The sequence below is a fragment of the Bombus huntii genome, chromosome 14, assembly GCF_024542735.1.
Source record: "Bombus huntii isolate Logan2020A chromosome 14, iyBomHunt1.1, whole genome shotgun sequence".
Taxonomy (NCBI): Eukaryota; Metazoa; Arthropoda; class Insecta; order Hymenoptera; family Apidae; genus Bombus; species Bombus huntii.
Window position 1 is genome coordinate 3,453,260 of NC_066251.1, and position 20,561 is coordinate 3,473,820.

The window sequence follows — 20,561 nt, forward strand, 5'->3', positions numbered from 1 at the left end:
CAACTGACTGTATGCGACTGTATGAGAGTCGAAAAATTCAAATTCGTCTTTGTTCGACGGTTGCATGTAGCGGCGACATTGTCTTGCCCGGAGTTTATTTATCGTTACTTTTCATGGATTAAGGAGGTGTCAATATCCCGAGGCAAAATAACAACATCCTTTGACTTTTGTGCAGCTACAAATTGAAATGGAAACCTTCTAATTCCTATGTTGACTGTGTCGAATTAGAATCTACAGGTTTTCCTTTATTCTAAGAAACTTCCCTTTTACCTGTAACAATGTAAATATAAGCCCTTTACAAAACCACCCTCGAACATTCTCCAAACTTTCATCTTGGAATCTATCGATTTCCACAAACCACTCCCTACTACTGACTGACCAATTACTTTCATTCTCATTTTCTACCAATTACCGCTCAGTGATTTCATATAAAAGTTCACACATTCGCCTCTATCTCAAGGAATTTCCATCCCAAAATGTCGCATCCCTTAAAACCCACCCTCGCACCAATCATCCTGCTATGAAATGCACAGAAACTCCGTCCACCCTCTCGCATCAACCAAACATTGTCCAAACCTCCGTCATTTCATCGAATCTGCCCCCACCACGAGATATCTGAAAAAGGAGCAGCGTTCTGAAAGACAGCATGGTCTCCACAGTCCTTCCCCGTTGATTTTCGCTGTTACGTTACTGGGCGTGCCTTCAGGGGCGCGACCAGTAAAGCCTGTGAAAGCATGGATTGGTCGACGATTGCTGAGAAACAGATATGAAAGCGGCTCGAGCACGTTTTCCTCGGTGTCGAGCTGAGAGCAGCCGACTGGTGGCCACAAAGTTTCCCCACTATCGTCTACCTTCAAGAAGACCTGAATGGGAGTGGCCAAGCGTTAGTTATCCCGGTGGCGAGTGGTTCAGAAGACTAGTCAGGATCAGAGAACCGACCTGTCCAGGTCTAGCCCAACCGTAGAAGAACTATAGTGGTGTCTGGTTGATCCTGATCGACAGTGAGGATACGTACGAACTCGGATTTTGAGTGATAGTTCGTCAGCTCCAGCAAAACTGGAGGTTCAGTGGGATACACTGTGTTCGTTCGATTGCCATGTGATACAGTTTTTAATTTTTGTGAATGCTGCTGCGCAGCCAGGAACAGTGGAGGGAGAACTTTTGCTGGGTTTCATGAGAGGAGGCGCAACCGCGCTGAGATGACGGTGACAACAAACTTTTCAATGATGCGACCTTGTTTTACTGGATACCCTTTTCAAGGTAAGAGGTTTATCAACAGTTTCCCCTGAAGTTTGGATAAGATAAATTTTAGCGCGCACAAGGGTATTAATAAATTTGGAAGTAGTTGTTGAAACGAAAAATTCCTCTAATACTCGGAAAAAGAATCGTATTATCTCGACTCTCGAATCATCGAAAATTATTATTTTCTTTAACAAATATCATTGTGAATTTTTGATTTTCAAAAGAAGATAAGCGATTTTCTCAAAATTATTTCTCGTCCATTCCCCTTGAGGTATCGTAAAAGAATTTCCAGCGTTAAAAAAGTACGTAGAAGTGAGAATTAAGGATGCTAGCGAGGCATACTTTGATTGGAGTTAATTATAAAAATTTAGTAAAATGAAAAGATAACTAAAAAGATGATCCAGTGAAGATATTAAAAACATTTCTAAGAGATTCGTGCAACGGTTGAGATACACAAAGTCGTCCCAAAGTTAGATTAGTATTATGCAATTGAGATGCATTGTAGACAACAATCTTACCATTCACAAAAAAGATCTTCCGGACTCGGATGTCCTGTAAGACATTGAACGAGCATTGATATATAACTTTACCTGACTCAAGAAAACCGGAACAGTACCATTAATGACCGCCATAAATAATGAAATATATCTTTTGACGGGTTTGCCGTCGCTCACAAATACTTCTTGTCGTTTTTACGATTTTACGCGCCTTCAACCATTTTTTTCTTTTGCTAAAAGATATCTTCGTGAGCCTGAGTATTCTTTGAACATTATTCGTACATTTAAGTCTTTAGCTTTACACTTTGAAGATAAACTTACTACCATAATTATTCGGAATGAGAACAAAAAGGAATTGTTCGAAGATTACAATTAATAATTCGTTCAGTATTTAATTGAAGTTCATAGCTTCAGTATATTTTATTGTATTTTATTTCTTACTTTTTTTTTTTAATTAAATTATTTTTAAAAACTGATTTTTATTTTGCCGTGAATGTCTGTTACAAACTTGTACGTGTCCGTGACTCGAGTTTATGTCAGTTACCTATGAGATAATTAGAAAGTCGTTCGGGATTCACCAGAAGATTTCTTCCCCTGGCTGCTCATGTCGAGAAATCGAAAATGGACCGTGTAATCGTCAAACTTGTCCGGCATTGTTGGCCTTCGTGCTCAGAAAATTGCCGATGCGGAGGACTTCACGAGCTGCTCTCCTCGAAACTTTCAAAAATAAACTTTCCGTCTCTCGTTCATAGCTTCGTAAATTTTCATACTTTTCCACGCGGTGAACCTCCCATTTGATCATCCTGGCGTCCAATCTCGAATCTCACGAAAGTTTCGAATTAACTGTAATTAATCAAAGAACAAATGTAATCTGCAATAAAATAGAAATCGATATACAGAATTCTATGTAACTAACTATAACTGGACTGCAGGTGTTTACGCAATTTGATGCTTTCATGAATGTAATTAAAATAAGGAAATCTAAGCGGAGATTCCTTTCACATTTTTCTATTAAATATTATAGTGTATACTATACTTTGGATATTTCGTATCCTCTGCAAATTACGACGTATTCTATGTATTTTCGCGTCTTAAATTTTCTACAAATGCATAAACTATCCGCCCAAAGCAATCAAACGCGCCGAGAAAGAAAAGTATTATACAATATGTACCATCAGGATGCAAATAAAGAGGTTGCTTGTGAATTTCGCATTCTTGTTTGTCATTTGCTTGGACAGTAGCCGATCATTTGTCACTGTCTGGTATTACGCACGGTGTTTAATTGCATGCAACGATTAGTCACCGAATCGTACTCCCGCGGCTTGTATGCAAAATGGAAGCGTTTAGCGGGCGCGTAACGTGTAATTAAACATTCCTGGGAGATTAATAATGTTGCGGATGCGTTTTCGCAATTACGCGTACGTCCCATCGGTAATCGTTTATTATTTTATAGAATGTTGAAACGCGCGGGCAGCCGTGAGAAGTAAAAGCTGGTGTTCCCTGGCAATTTATATTTCTCGGAAATCCTGCTTCCTTTATTGAAAATTAATTGCAAGAACGATTTCAATGGCAATAGAGTTACGAGTGAATTGATAAATCAACTCGTCAATTTCCCATAAACGCATCAAATTCCAATTTGGCTAGCTTCCTTCGTCATTCATAAGTTTCTTCTTATTTTCAACTAAAGTGTTGAATTGTTTGAAAAATTCTCTGAAAGGAATACAGTCAATTGTTTCAATTGAAATTTCTATATATTATTCATTCGATATAGCATTCATCGTTACTTATAATTGTCTTCCAGCTATCTGTAAATTCATTTTTCAATTTATAATTTTTCTTAGTAAAATGTTGTATTGAACATTTTTCTTACTAATAAACTATAGAACTATATTTCTATAGAACTATAAAGTTCTAAAGAAACTACTGATCTACCTAAAAAAGTCTATGGGAAGTAACCTAAATTGTAAATTTCTTTTCACGAGACTCACGTGAGATATACTTTATTACACCGAAGCGTCCTGTTTTGCGATCAAGTTTTCAGGACAGAAAAAAATAAAAAAAAAATACATAAAAAAGCTGCGCTCCTCAGCGGCTTAAACCCAAAAATTGTATTATACAACGAAAAATGTAAAGCGCCGACACATAATACAGCATGGCTACGTCGTACTGCTGCGTATCGGTACCTTTGCCTAACATACCATTACAAGAATTTACCGTTTATTGTGAATATGTAGCTAAAACTGTATTTTTGGACTCAATAAACTTTATATCCCCTAAAAAAAATATACTTTATTACAAAACAGTTTGTGGATCATTTTTCAACACCAAGAGAAATATTAGACTGACATTTTTTAAAAGTTCTGTTTCCATGTTTAAAATATAAGTACATTTTAACTAGACAGGATTTGTGGCCGTAGAGATTTTCGATCAATCAAATACAGCAAGATTGAAACTGAACAACAGTTGGAATGTTTAGAGGAGTCGTTAGCGAGATTTGTGGAATATCAGACTTGGAATTGCAAGTTGTGATCGGGGAAATTTAAGAGAGAACTCGGAGAATTTCGTTGCACTAAGAACTCCGTTTTACTTGAAATAGAAAAGTGGAGAAAATTTCCTGGACATTATTCTACATTCTTTAAGTAGAATCAAGATCAAACGTTAAATTGAGTCTGACATCGTCTGTTTCAACACGTCATAAAATTAATCTCTTATTATCGAGCAGCAGCATAAATGAACGTAATAGAAATTCAACTAAAAAAGGATTTAACAAAATTCATTGAATAACAATGGCTTCGATTGGTCTAACTATTAGCAAACACCAGCTTTCTCAACTCTCCCTAAATCGCAAGAATTAAAGAAGAAAAAAGTTGCGATGCATTCGTAAAACGAATTCCCTCATTAGTAAGCAAGAACGTATATTTTTCAGAATAATTTCTTTGGCCATTGAATTTTATAAAATAGAGACAATAATCCAAATAGTAAGATGTAATAAAAGAACTTAAATAATAATTAAAATTCATCTATAAAACAATTTAACAAAATCCACTTATGAAAAATTGACTTAATCAGCCCAAGAATTAAGAACACTAGTTTTTTCCATCCCCATCATTTTTCGGTTGTCGAGTACGCTCGATGCATAACTCGACTTATGCAACCGATTCTGCGCAATCAAAACCGTCGTTTCGCCTTTTTTCCGGTTGCTTGGCGCATTTTTCTTCGTTGGTTCGTTACGTGAACGTCGATTCTTTGGTTCAGTTCCTCTTCTTTCCCCGTCGAAGTAACCTGATCTAGCTAACACCGTGGGAAATTTCTAATCAACAATATTAGAAACATTGTTTAACAATTAACTTTTTCCGCGGGTTTTCCGCTTGGAAGGATCAGGTATGCGATTTCTCGCCATCCCCTCGAAAAACTCACGAATTTCTAACGCGCTAGAAAAAATTGAAAGCGAAGAAAATCGGGAGTTACCTGTAAAGGACCGCTTCCTTTTACAGGTGACCCTCATCTATCGCTCTGTGCGCTTTTCCTTTCATTCTATTGTTCCGATATTTTGTTCATAATTATGGTAATAATTCGTTTGAAACTTAATTCACTTTAATGGATGTTTTCAAAGTTTCGCCTTATTTCAAAAATTTACCAGAAACATAATTGTCTTTAAATACATAAAAATCAAGTTTCGTCAGAAGTTCCTAACAGAATATTTTACTGTAGAACCGTGTCTTCCGACTTTTCTTTGGTATTTTAATATAAAAAAATCCTACAACGTTTTCCCTCAGTTTTATTAATATTTAACAATATTTATGCTTTAGTAGTATGTCGAAATTTATACAAAGACGAATCAGTATCTTTAGTGTAATGTTTCGAATAGTCTTGGTAAAAAAAAAAACATTCTTCAGAGTCTTTTTTACAACAAAATTTGCTCAATAAAACGCAGAAAAGGGAAATTGATTTTTGCAGAGGTTCGCAGTAAAATATTACCTTACGAAACATTAACTGGTATCATCAATTTTACATTCATTAAGCAGAGTCAGAATTAAGAGTAAAAGTCGTTAAAGACGCAGACGTACGTTGATTCCTTAGAATCCTTCACGATTTATCAGAAATGTTTCCCATAATACATATGTAGATATTACAAGAAGTTTCCATTGAAAAGGATAAAAATCGTGTGGTTGCTAATGTGGTCAACAGCACAAAAAAATGTAATTACGATCGAAGTGTCTACTCGAGCGTGTGAAGATTTTTTCCAATGTCAGCTCCCTGCTGTAGCTAGATAGATAGATAATTACCAAGTGAGTGGATCTGGGAATATTAAACGAACGACAATAATAATGATAATTCGTTTTTCTTCGTGTCTCGCATCGACGATCTTCCATCGTCGGCCACCTCGTTTTTCCTCTCGTTACTGTGTCACAAATGTGAGTCACACATGTATGGTGTATTTCTTAACACTTTGATCTATGTGACCAGAATATTCAATCCAATTCAGTGAGAACTCTACTTATTCAAATATAGCGCAAGATTCGCTGACTGATGTAAGTAGATCTAGATTTCACGGTCAGACAACTGTTTGGAATTACTTCCTCAATTGCATCTACATAGAATCAACTCCTAATTTTATTATCAATTTGAAGATAGTACTACGAATATCAATGAGAACATTTTCTATTTTGACAAAATTTTTACCGAAGAGTTCTCTAATATTTTAAATTGATTTTTTTATTTAAATTTTCGTCTTCTATTGGAACACTTAACGATTCCAAACTTTTTGTCAATAACGTACGTCTATAGAAAAGATTTTAACTTTTTCACCGAAAATTAGTTGCGAATTTACCAATTTAAATATTGTCCTATTGATACACTTGCAAATACCACGGAGTATACCATTAATATACAAACAATTAAATAATTACTTATATTTCAAGTTTTATCCAATTTGCGCTTTAACTTATTAATAAGACTGTCTCAAGTGATCGAAGGCAACTGTCAGAGAAATGAAGCGCGTTAGAGAGTACGCGTCAGAAAGTCGCGACGAAAAGAAATCGCAATGCAAGCAGTTGTTTCCGATCGCGATCGCGCGACATAGATTACGGTGAACTGGACAAATTACACGCTATCAGTGTTGTGCGTCGTAAACCCTTTAGATTCATTGGCCTTATCGTTATTTATGTGACTGCTCGCGCCAGTCTATTGCAACTCCTTCTTCGTCGGTTTCCTCTCTTTTTTCCATCGCGTCTCCCCTTTCGTCCTGTTTCCCCTCCCGATGGAATACACAGGAAATACGTGGAGGTGAAGGCGGAACGATAGATCCGAGTTTCTCTTTATTCTGCATCGAGTAACTGTTCTCTCGGCTGGTTCGCGTGAGCAAGAACAACACAAAAGAATTCCGCGATTTCGCAATCGACCTTCGATCCGCGAATCCTTTCTGCCTCGGGAGACAATGTTGGTAGTCTTAAATGATAAGAGAGGGGGAGAGAGAGAATACAGTTCTTTTGTTAGAAATGTCTATGCTCGACGTGTGATTGAATTTGAAATGAACGGAACCAAGATGAAAGAAAATCGAGATAATATGAAATTTTTGAAGGAAACTAATAAGATACTTAAAACATTGATAAATCGAGGACGAAGAAATAAAATTTGAATAGAATGTCTTATTTTCTAATGTTTTATATTATTTATTTTATTTATGATATTTTATGTATAACTTTGCGTTTTACACTTTACATAGACGTGTAAAAATTTACAGTCTATTGATGAGACTTTTCTAATTTATTTAATGCAGCTAACGTTTTTTAGAATTGCATTTGATAGATTAGGAACGTAGTGTAAAATGAAACGATAGTTTAGTATGGATTTCTTAAGGTTTTTTTTTTAATTCTATGCGTTCTTCTTTGCAGATTTGGGATCGATACCAGGTCAAGGACGCGTTAACCAACTTGGTGGTGTCTTCATAAATGGGAGACCTTTACCAAATCATATCCGACTAAAAATTGTGGAAATGGCTGCAGCTGGGGTCAGACCCTGTGTGATTTCGAGGTGGAAACCTCAATAATTTTCTCAATTCGAAATTTATAGACTAAAATCTCGTCCTACTTCCCTTTTTAAATCCCTCTTAGGAGTTTAAAAAGATATCTTTTCTTGAGACGTTTACTGTGCTCTATTTTTTAAAAAATATTACATCTGTTCTAACTTATCGTGACTTTCTTGAGATATTTAACCTTGCCATGTGTCGAAGAAATATTTCAAGAAAGTTCTAATAACACTTCATTTGTAACTAATGTGCGACTTTCACGATCGGGTTATCAAACTTTTCCGAATAACCGCGGTGGAATGAACTGCAATGTTGACGAAACGCCGATTAACGAAGCAACGTATAACAAGGTTGATAACTCGATTATGATGAATTCAAAAATTAATTTGTGGCTTGTTTGTTCAAATAGACAGCTAAGAGTATCTCATGGGTGTGTTTCGAAAATTTTGAACCGCTACCAAGAAACCGGAAGCATCAGGCCTGGCGTGATCGGCGGCAGCAAGCCTAGAGTCGCCACGCCAGAAGTAGAGAGTAGAATCGAAGAGTACAAACGTGATAATCCGGGAATATTCTCGTGGGAGATACGCGACAGATTGATAAAGGAAGGAATTTGCGACCGAACTAGCGCTCCAAGTGTCTCGGCGATCTCAAGACTATTGCGTGGTCGCGACCCCGAGGATGAAACTAAACTTGGCGACCGTGATGGTAAGTATCAATTAAGCTTTCTTCTGTATAAAAAGAAAAAATTGATTGTCTGATGAAAACACTTAAATTAATAATTAATTTAGAATTCTGATTCTAATTCTTAGTTCAAAATTGCGCTCATCTTTAATTCAAATATAATTATAAAATACACGATGAATATCATTATATGCAATTTTTTAACAAATAATTAGCATTTTGGCCCAATATGTATCTGAAATTATATGGTTAATATTTTGATCAAAAGATTAGAAATAATTATATTCTGATTCTAATAAATATTTTGAAAATTAGTACTGAAAGATATTTTTTCATGAATTCAGAAAACAATGTACGAGAAAGAATTGTTAATCCCGAAATATTATTAGTAGAATTAGTTGTTCATACTACGGTTGTTCGACAAGTTTTTATAATTTCACCACATTCCAATCTTGAACTGGATAATTTCTTTGATAATCACTGACAAGGAAAATTGCATATTAAACACGGTGTATTCCTTTCCAATCGCTTTGGCAAAAACTCCTTTGATCGAGAGCACACCGGACACTCGGTGTCTCTTCCCAGCCAGTCTGACCAAGATTGATGATCCAGGTGAATCAGTGAATTAGCCTCTCGCAAATATTCCCGTAACAGCGCCACCGTGCAAAATTAGATTATAACAACACCGACTCATAATTTGGTCCTCGGGGCCCTCGTTATGCGAGGTCCCTCGAAATTGAATCGGCCGGGCCCTTTTTGCATTCCCTAATTTTCTTCGCGAATAACAGGGACATTATTCTTCGTATTTATCCAAGATATCCTGGAAACACCCTCGAATTTTATAATACTTCCAATCGGCGTCATTTAGTCACTTTGGCAGAATATTTCTTTCCAAACTACACATTTTTCTTATTTTGACATTTATCTCCAGTGTTTTATATTTACTTAAATATTTATGTGAGATGGTGTGACGTTAGCGAAAGACGTGGCTGATTGTTTATAAACGTTGTTAAGATATGTTAATGTTGTCAAGGAGTGTTGTGAGCGTTACCAAGGTTTGTTAAAGGAAAAGTGAACGTGGTAATGCTGTCTGTTAATTTATAATAAACATTCCTACATTTATAATTTCTATTTAAATATAAAAATAATAAACGTGGTAATGCTGTCTGTTAATTTATAATAAACATTCCTACATTTATAATTTCTATTTAAATATAAAAATAATACAAGCTTAAATTTTATAAAATTGAAACTGTCGTGTATAATCGAAATTGCCTATTTTCACCTCGAAGGGTGAAATCTGTTATCTTTAGTTCCTCCTGTAGATTATTTGAAATTCATTCACATTTAATCAAAAATTTATTTCTATGTAGGATACATTGAAACTATCGCAATCTCGAATCTTGCAAAATTTCAATAATCTCGAAGCATAAATATTGCCTATTTCCCAGTTTGAAGGCTGAAATTTAATCGATTTTAATATTCATTCAGCTCTTTCGAGTTTTATCTTGAAAACTGGTGGTATCTCGAGGAACGCCCAGTAGCAGAGGCAATTTGTCGACAAAGTGGAACGCGGTGTTAGCCGAGGCAACTCGCGTGCGTAGAATTTTATCGTTGGTGTATCGGCTTATAACATTTCCACGGCAGATTTTGCGATCGCGCACGAAAAATTCGCCGTTTCGAAGGTGGGACGGGAGGAGCAAAAGAAACAAGAAAGAAGAAACGTGTCCACGATAAAAGCGACCATTAAGGTAACAGCTTCCTGCGCAACGTAATATTCCAACTGAGGGAAAATTACCACGCAGGCAATTACCGAAGGGGATCAAAAGTGGAGCTTAGCGAGTAGTTCGCAGTTAATTCGCACTCGACGCTGAAACTTTCCTCTCGAGGCTCTTTAATCATCAGCGGAAGATTTGAAAAAAAAAAATTTCTTGGCGGTCGTGTAGTGCCGTTTTCCTTCATTTTATGTTTCACCTCAATCGCAGGTACACCTGATTTTGTGAAATAAAGTTATAAAAATTATCCCGCGAAGAACTGGTTTGTGTTTCAGTTAGAATTTATGTTCCAGATTCTAAGAATCTTCAAGTGGGATATTCCCATTTGCAGGCATCGCGACGACAGCGTCACCTTAGGTGCCATTTGGAACACAAAATTATTATATACTCATGGACTAGGAAGTGTAAAATTGTTTACATATCTTTGGTCATATTTCAGGAAGACACAGAGTAGATTTTATGCAATTATTTTTTATTATTATTTAGGTTATTGCTTGGGTTAGGTCGGTGCTTGTTTTAAGAAATCTTCCATTCTTACTCGCTACCACAACTGACGTTGTGTTACTTATTCAAAGCAGAAAAAGTGAAAAAATTCTTCATCTATCCCGTAGTCTGTACACACAAATCTCAACATACGTCTTTAATGTTTCTACTAGAATAACACGAAAGAAAGATATATTTTACGATGATGGCGTCTACAAAAATCATGAAAGAAAGCTATTAAGATAATCCTAGTATTAGATAAACATCTGTTTTATATGTATATAAAATTTGAAAGAAATTTATTGGTTCGCTCATTATTGGGAAAATGGCAGTCAATCATATTATTGTGCCTTTGAATACGAACGATTTTTTTAGTTTACAAGGTCTAGAGGCAAATGAAATCGGGACAGATTGTTACTGCTGTTTCTTGTAATCTTCAGCCTGAGTTACATAAGAAGGTTAACTTCTTGTGGTAACGTCCGTCGGTATAAATGTATAAACGTGTTTCCTAGGAGATTATTGTTATCCTTTCTTCGATCGGCATAATAACATTGAGCAAGCGACGATTATAAGTGGCGTACAGTGTCTCTTGTACCTATACTAATTTTAATACAACTGACTATTACAAATTCATCCACTCGTTACATTATTAAATATACACACACGTTATAATCAACTCACTTTATACATAATACGATTGCAACTTACGCTCAGCTATTTGCAAAATGGTGCAATCAAAAAGAGTATTTGACAATTCCCAAGTTAGACGGTAGAATAAGATGACTAAAACGAGAAATTATGATCCTGATTTCCTCATTTTCTTGAACTTCGTTCTAATATCTAAAGCTCTTATTGTCGCGATCCACTTATGATAAGTTCCAAGAATTCACAAGCTTTTACCCGCCAAAATAAAATTATCAAAGCGACAAATTACAATCCACGCTTCCTTCCATGGAATTTCCCTATTCCTTTACATGTACAGATACATTACACGAACATTTAACTCTCTGGATGAAAAAGGAAAAAAGAAAACGTTAAAAAGAAGATGTTAACGAAACACTTCCGCGATCACGCGAGAATTTATCTTTCTTTTACCTACGTGGAAGATTTAAAGAGAAAGGAAAGAATAATAAAGAAATAGACAGAAAAGAAAGTGGAAACAGCGCAAAACGCGATATAATCGCCGCGAGCGAGTAGGATCGTGAAGTGGAACACGACGATACATAGTCGAAAGAAAGATGGATCGCGGCATCGGCACGCCCCATCAGCTGGCCGCGTTAGACCACCAAGGATTCGTGGTCCGGTTCTTCCTTGCAACGGTGAATGAATAAATTAAATGGTCGCGCCATTAATCAGGCCCGCGTTTCTCGATCTTTGAAATTACCGGTTAACGTTCGCCGACGCGAACAGTCGGTAGCTCTGACGCGGCTCTGTAATTTTCTCACCGCCCTATACATGCCCACGTGCACGTCCGAAACGTTCGATAGCTCGATACTGGAATCTGATGCACGAAACCATTGGATAAATTCCCTCGATTCTTGAAATATTCATCCTTTCTTTCACTTTGGTTATTCAACTATGTTGTCAGCGATGATTTAGACAAGATACAGATATTCGAATATTAGCAATTAGTATTTGGAGCCATAACTGACAGGATAAGTGGTTTGTAAAAGCTTAGAAGTTTTTATACGTGGATAATAAAAAGGGTTTGAGGTACGAAGAACTTGATTTTCACTTTTTCAGGTTCTTTACTATAGACGAAGGTATGCGCTGTTTGTAATGAGATCAACTCAATTTAGGATAATAGAATAATTATTGATTTTACAATTCATAATTATGTATTAATAATGAAAATAGACAGTTATTTGTTTTCTAATGACAATTTCGAAATGTCTTTAAAAAATGAGACAATCGAGTGATTTCTGTTTTGAAAAGGTGGAAGAAGTGTCTTCTATGGGAAATAGGGGCATAAAATTCTTCTTTTTTTAGGTACCGAATTTTTAAATTCCTCTTTGTTAACCGCATAGTATGCACCAAGCTTGCACAAGTTCAAACAAGTTGGAACAAATTGGAACTAATTGGATGCATTTTGTACAACCCTTAAATACATAAGGATAAAATGTAACAATCATCGTCAAAAATTTCTCACAACTTCGAAGGGTAGTTTCGAGTCCGAGCGACAAGACAAATGAAAGTTTTACAGCCGACGGTGGTCCATCGGTGGGGTCATTCGGAAATGCTTGCCGGCAAAGATGAAAGAGCAAAACGAGAAGAAACTGCTCGTAGATTTGTAAGTCGATCAGCTCGGGATGGTCGGTTGCCCTTTCAAAACAAAAAGAGGAGGGCAAAAACAACGTGTTACCACGGAGGGGGTGAGAAACCTAAAAAGGCGCCGACCATTGAACGTCTCGTACTTGTCAAACTACTGTGAAAATACAGTTTCTTGGTTTTCTTTTTAATCTACCGGCAGGAACGAGCTTTAACGCGTTGCCGTTGGCGATAAAAACAATAAAAATCGAACTTTAAACACGTTGATTTTTATTAATCGAGCTCAACATATAAGAATCGATATCGAGGATAGTGAATTCTGTGAGTGTGAAGGAATTCAGCATATAAGAATCGATATCGAGGATAGTGAATTCTGTGAGTGTGAAGGAAGTGAACCAGAGGAAAGAGAAATTGAAAATTGTAGTGATAGCAGTAATAGTGACATTAGTGACAAAGAAAATAAGTCCTCATTAAGTGAGTCAGAGAACATTTTGAATGTACGCGAAGGAAGACGTGCTCGGCTGTTTTCAAGTTCTGAAAGTGAAACTGAAAATGTACAAGCTAGTTCAGATGAAATTGCCGTAAACGGAACCAAGTGGAAAAGAATTCAAGAAGGGTCAGCTTCTGAGAGATTGCGCTTGCACAATATATTCAAAGACACATCCGGCTCACAGGATATGCAAAATAAGTATCATGAAAGATAAAGTAAATAGCGCATCTTCCTTACTAATTGACAGCCATATGTTGCAATGTATAATATCTTGCACCAAATCAGAAGCCTCTCGAGTTTTGGGTAAAAAATGGACCATTACAGAAACAAATTAGAAAGCATTCCTTGGAATATTGTACGGGGAACATACGAAGCGAAAAATTTGAAGCTTTCATATTTGTAGAATACAAAATGGGTACCAAGCTTCTTTCCCAGCACAATGAGTCAGAATGAGTTTGTCGAAATATCGAAATTTATTCAATTTGACAAAAAAGATGATAGAAGTCAACGTTTGAAAAATGACAAATTTGCACTAATATCAATCGCATGGGATAAGTTTATTGAAAATAGCCAGAATTGCTATAAACCTGGTGCAAACATTACAATAGACGAGCTACTTTTCCCAACCAAAGCCAAATGTAGATTTACGCAATATTTACCGAATAAACCCGACAAATTCGGAACTAAATTTTGGCTGGTATCTGATGTTCAAACAAAGTATGTTGGAAATGGATTTCCTTATTTAGGAAAAAGCGAAGGGCCTAATTTAGGCCCTTTTCCAAATCCATTTGCAACATAGAATTTTATAATGAAACAAAATTTGGTAAGAAATGTGATGAATGATGAATTTTGTACCTAATAATGTAAGTTATATTTGTATTTTATTTATTCTATTACGCTTCTTATTCTATTATACTTATATTTGCTAATAAAAATTTATTTTAACATTCTTGTTACCAAAGGTTTTAGTACTGAATATTCTTCGTATTTATTGTTAAAGTTGTTATTATATAGCTTTTATGATTTCAGAACATGAAGTTCCTTTTTTAAGATAATAATAGATCAATAAATAAAAAAATATTCTACTATTACGTATTTTTTAAAGCTAGTCATTTTGTCTGGCTTTGGTAGAGATAGTTACGTTTCAAAAGCCGATAGTTCTAATGTTAATATTATCCATCAATCCGATTTGTATACATTTTCCAAACATTCCTTTCCTTCAATAGATATTTTTATATTTCCATGTAGACGAATTTTCTCTTTTCTTATATAATTTAAATTTTCTAATATTTACGTATATAAATGCAATCTTTTTAGGATTCAGTAAATTCCAAACTTTCATACGCTAAAATTTGGTATTAAGTTCGATTAAAATAGAATTTTTTTCCGAGTTTGTGTTGTTCTTTTCTTTCATAAAGTTGCACTATGTATTTCGTAAAAGAGAAAAAATAACACGTGTCGTGTACTGGTCGACGTCTTTTGGTCCACGTAGCAAGATCGTGCCGAACAGCAAACTAGCAATCTCTCAACCCCCTTGGGGTTAATGCAGGGTTCGAAAGTTTGGTAATTACTAGCCGCTCGTGGCCGCTTAGTTCCATGAAATATGTAATTTCTGTCGTGATTTTGCAAATTTGCAACGTCCGATTTCTACTTTTAAATGAAACTGCTTGCTCAATGAGCGTCTTTTTCAAAGAACTCGACGAGAAGAACTATAAGAATTTTCTGTTCGAAGATTGTTTTGCTTCTTTTTATTACTTACTCCCTTTATTTTCTTATATCTTACTTACAGTACTTGTACGATTATCTCTAGTAAGAAAGTCTACAAAAATATACTTATCATGTACTTTATAGTTTCCGATTGTAGTACCCAACAAATGTTTCTAATCTAGAATCCAATAATCCCATAAAATCCCATAAGAAAAGAGGCGAACAGAGGGCGGAGTGGCATGGACTACTCGAAAGTTCAAAAAGTCCCCAAAATCTGCTTAGAGCCGAATCTTTTCATCTTTCAAAAATATGATCGATAAAACTAAAAACTAAAAAATGAAAAGAAGAAAGAGAAGAGAGGTGAACAGAATGTAGAGTGACACGGAAGCCCGCGGAACAGGAGAAACGAGACGACGCGACTCAGGAAAGGAAAGGGGAAGAAGCGGTCCGTCCGGGAATAGAGTCCGTGTCGAATGGGCATGAACGCGGGGCGTCTCGGCGTCAGGCGTCGTCGGCCGATTAGTCGCGGCCTGTGTAAAGCCAGTCGACGATTTCAAGACGTTTCGCCGGCCCGTTCGCCGGAAGAAACAACCTCGTTCCTTTTTACAAGCGTGTCATCCGTCTCTGCTTTCGCGGCTCCGCGATGATGAATCTACGATAATCTAAAAATGCGACCAACCGACCGAGCACCCGAGGACCTTCGTTTCTTTAACCAACCACAAGAATGCTGGGGACTTAACGAACGACAAAAGAAAAGAGAGAAAAATGGATATTATCGCGAAGGGAATGGTAAAAAAACAATAAAAAGTAGTACAAAAAGTTTTATATTTCAATCTTTTAAAAGCCAGTGGTAACTGTGTGGATGAGAGCTGAATAAATATTATTTCAGGAAATAACAACAGGAAATGGTAAGTGGCTTTTTATATTAAATCATACGTGTATGAAATTAAATAAATATAAATATAAATACTGTCAAAAGACGTTCGTTCAATGTATTCGCGACGATAGTGTATGTTATGATAGTGCTCGCAGATAACTCGATAACTAGATACCGGACAATAGCTCGGACAATCTCGAAGATGTTGATCGCTAATTCGTGGATACTCGGTACATACTGTTTCGCTCGCGATCATGTCTGTTTATTTATACTGGTCGGCGGGTTGTTTTATTATTATTTTTATTATAGTTTTATTATTATTATTATTAGTTTATTCATTATTACATTACATGTATCCTAACGATCTTGATACTCCGAGGCAAAACAACAACATGATTTGAATTGTTCTTTACTCATGTGCCGCTACAAAAGTTTTATCAACAATAAGAACTAATCGCTTTGCGGAGACACTTCTTATTGCTAAAACTTCCCAGACGAAATTGTCAGTGTAAATTTTCGTTAGACGACCTGTTTCGTAGCATTTGCGGTAAATGTTGAAAAAATGGAAATGTTCGGAGCTGATTGATTCGTAGAGTGAAGCGGTAGAATAATTCTGTTGGAAAGACACAACCAGCGGTAGAAAGATTCATTTTGTAGCAATCTGTTGCGGAACAATTTATTTCGTAAAAAATTAGTCGTATTAAAGTGAAAGCAAATGTCAAGTAATGAAATGGACATTGAACAATAGTAATACAAAACGATGCATTTAATCACTGTGTTTTTCCTAAATTAATATACATTAATGAACAAATAAATGAATCTGAATGATCGATGAAAAGTTAAATAATAATCTCACTGTATTAATGAATAAATAATTGACATGAAAAGTGTGAAAATTTATTAACATCAAATGAAACGCATTAAGTCGTAGGAAGGTTGAATCATTTGGTTTAGTCGAGGTTAGTACTCGTATCCTTGTTATCAGTCTCCGTTCGACGATCGAAGGGAAAGGATCTCGGAACGTGTTTTTCTACTGTCATCAGTCATCAGTCATCAGTCATCACTCGTCACTTTTCTTGCCGTTGCTCGGTGTCCTTGTAGTAAATCATATTTCTTGTACTCGCTCGTGCTCGCGGTCTATTTAATTCTCCGATAATGGTAATTCCAGGTTCGAAACATCTTTCTTTACACATTCTATTAACACTTTTGTCGTATTGCTCTAATGCGTGTTAACTAAATGCGTAAATTATTCTGTACGAAGAGATCGCCAATAATATTTCCTACAATTTTTTAAAATATAAATGTCAAATACATGTTTGGCGTATTACTTTACATATTCTGAATTATTTTACATGAAAATACCATCAGTCAGCTACTACAATTTTTTTTTAAGTACGGATAACAATTCTCTGTTCTTTTAAATGAATAAGTGAATTGCGCATGTTATATATACCATATATACCTAATAATATTCTGAAATGCAGATAACATTATTTTCTTTTATCTCGAATAAATAAATAAGTAAATAGAATATACACGTTAGTATACACTGCAAGTTACAGCAAGAACAAAATGAAAGAGTATTTCAATCGTGAAGTAAAAAAGAATAAAATAGAGTAATATAACGGCAAACAAGTCGATCGTGAAATCGAGTGTGAAACAAGCAGCAGAATGGGAATGGAGTGCGGTTCCTTTTGAACTCCTGCTCGGCAAAACAAACCATCAACCAGGACGTGCATTCACCTGCAGAGACGTGGCTGAGCAGGTGACACGTGCACATGGAATTAATAATTATTAGACGCGTCCCTTACTTTATTCTCATACTTGCACACTCAATTTCATAAAGTGTGTAATTTTTGTATATGTAGTTTGTTACCATTTGCATTTTCATAGTCTCTCACACGAATTACTACTGAAATTTATCGGTTGGTAACAATAAAAAATGTAATACGTATCTCTAAGCTATAAAATTAGATACTGAAACCCGCAATCTCGAGCAGCTCAACCGCTTTATTTCATTCGTGGCGATTTAAAAATCTGGGATTGGATTTCTTTGTCACGATACGACTATCATTTATGTAATATTCACATTAAAAAACTTTCACAAATAGAATCATTTAAAAGTCCAAAACTGCATGTCGATGTCTTCACTGACAGAATAAATTCACCAATGGTACTCTACACTATCAAAGATTGATTTGACATTGTTCCAACAAAAATGAATCACAGAAAATAAAGGATACTAAATTCAAGTCAGGAACTAAAAAATACCAATTTCAATGGTGCAATAAAAAATTGCCTCAAAACCAATACAAAACATCTTATTTTCCAGGTAAAACGAGTTCCGGGTCTGATTGTGAGAGCGAGCCAGGAATTCCTCTAAAAAGAAAACAACGCAGGAGCAGGACGACCTTCACAGCTCATCAATTAGACGAACTAGAGCGGGCGTTCGAACGAACACAATATCCAGACATTTATACCAGAGAAGAATTAGCTCAGAGAACAAAATTAACTGAAGCCAGAATTCAAGTGTGGTTCAGCAATAGAAGGGCCAGGTTGCGGAAACAGCTATCTTCAACTTCTGGTGGTTACGTCAGTTCAGTCGCATATCCTGCAGCATCTTATGTTTTACATCCGCCTGCTGCGCCTCATCCACACGCTGCAACTGCTGTTCCACCGGGTCATCCCCATCCTCATTCTCATGGGCAAACTTTACCTGATAGCACATTCTCGTCGAGTCAAGGTAAGACGATTTATTTAATTATTGTTTTCTTTTTTGGGAGGAGGGATGATTTAGAAACGCTGATCAGTCATGTTTAAATCAATTTCACTCCTTGATGTACAATTAACATTAAAATGATGTTAATATTAAAATATTTTTGTAAACTAAATAGATTGCAATGTAGATCGAAGTGTATAAATACAGCGACACTCTTAACTGTTCCAATTTCCGCTATTCGTTTCGTAAAGGTTTTAACTTGTTAATGTTTAACGGTAACTTGATTAGGTTTGCAAAGTGGTAGTAAATATATAGTAGTAATCTATTTTGCAAAGGATAAAAAAGAGGTAAGTGCTTTATAAGGGACCTAATGATATGCAACTTATGTAATATACACTGTACAGTCGGGTTCATTAGGAATCTAATGACGGGCAGATATAGTTTACTACAAAAACACTACTCGAGTTCAGAAAAGTTCGGATAGTGTAATTAACAGAATTTAAGTCAAGAATATACTACAAATTCATATTTATGGTATGTAAATCTATAATATATACAGAATTTATATTTTCTTTGAAATCTTGTGCTTGTTCTTGTTTTTCAAACCAGAAACACGAACACACTTTAATTTAGATTTCAGATATAATCACTCCCTAATCAAGAAACCAACGAAATCTTCAGCCACATACAATCTTTCTTTCTCCAGTTCCAGAGCTTTATTCTTCTCACCATAGCACTATGTCTCATCAATTAACTTCGGATTCAACTCGTCTGTCTTCATCTGTCGGATCCACACCGGCTTACGGTCTTCCAGCATCGGTAACTTATCCCAGCTCGCTGTTACCAGCAACATCGTCAACCAGCAGCACTCACATGAGCCATCAAATGTCTTCAGTAGCTGAAGCTTCCTCTTCAACGTACCAACAGGCCAGTGGTCATCAACTTCCATCAACACCGAACTCGTTGGTCACCATGATGGGTTCAAATTCTGGAAACTCAAACCCAGCGTCCGAGCAATTAGCTTCGGCGGATCTACCGATTAGCTCGGTGTCTCCGGTTCAACAGCAACAACAACAGCAAGCGAGTCAGGGAAACTCTTCGCCAACGTGGAATCTTCCGATTTCTAGCGGAGGAAGAGTTGGACTTCCGAGTCCACCAACGAGTTTGCAGCAGTCTCATGCTCACGCACATCCTCATCAAGCTTTCGCTAGTCATTATAGCGCTCAAGGTTTTCAGCAACCACCCAGACCTGCTCCTCATCAACCGTTTTATAGTTGGTATTGAGGAGATTAGGAATTTTGAGGGTTTAAGGACAGAAACTAATGAATTAGAAGTGCAATCGAAAGTACCTCATTAACACGTTGACTGTCACGACACCCGTATTCGTGTGTCAGCAAAGATTCTGTTCAGGCCACGTAATCCATATTCGGGTGTCGCTTATTTGATTACTTACGAAGGATCGTCGTAGGTATTTGAAAAGATATTCCATAATAATAAATTGTTTATTAATAATTAATTGTAATAATAGTTGAATTGTTATAAACTAAAAATACGAATGTAGCGGCACTTGACAACAAATACTCGACACTAACTTCTACCGGATGACGATAACGCAGTGGTTAGCGCCTTAGGTTACGAACGTCCGAGAACCGAGTCGAGTCCTGGCGCCCGTAATCCTATTTTTCTTCCACGTATGTAAAGTAGAAGAAAAATAGCAGTACCCCAGCAGCGCGACATCTTTAGTCAGCAGCTACAATTATCACGAACAACACTTACACCTCACGAAAATGGTGT

The 20,561-nt window shown here is 36.2% G+C and overlaps 1 protein-coding gene across 1 annotated transcript; it reads left to right on the forward strand.

Moving 5' to 3' along the window:
* Positions 1–934: 934 nt before the first annotated feature.
* LOC126873373 (protein gooseberry-like) lies at positions 935–20,504 on the forward strand. Its single transcript, XM_050634174.1, has 5 exons — positions 935–1,260; positions 7,634–7,772; positions 8,177–8,472; positions 18,381–18,791; positions 19,474–20,504. Exons 1-5 carry the CDS (start codon positions 1,200–1,202, stop codon positions 20,049–20,051), a joined length of 1,485 nt encoding a protein of 494 aa, XP_050490131.1. The 5' UTR covers positions 935–1,199; the 3' UTR covers positions 20,052–20,504.
* Positions 20,505–20,561: the final 57 nt, after the last annotated feature.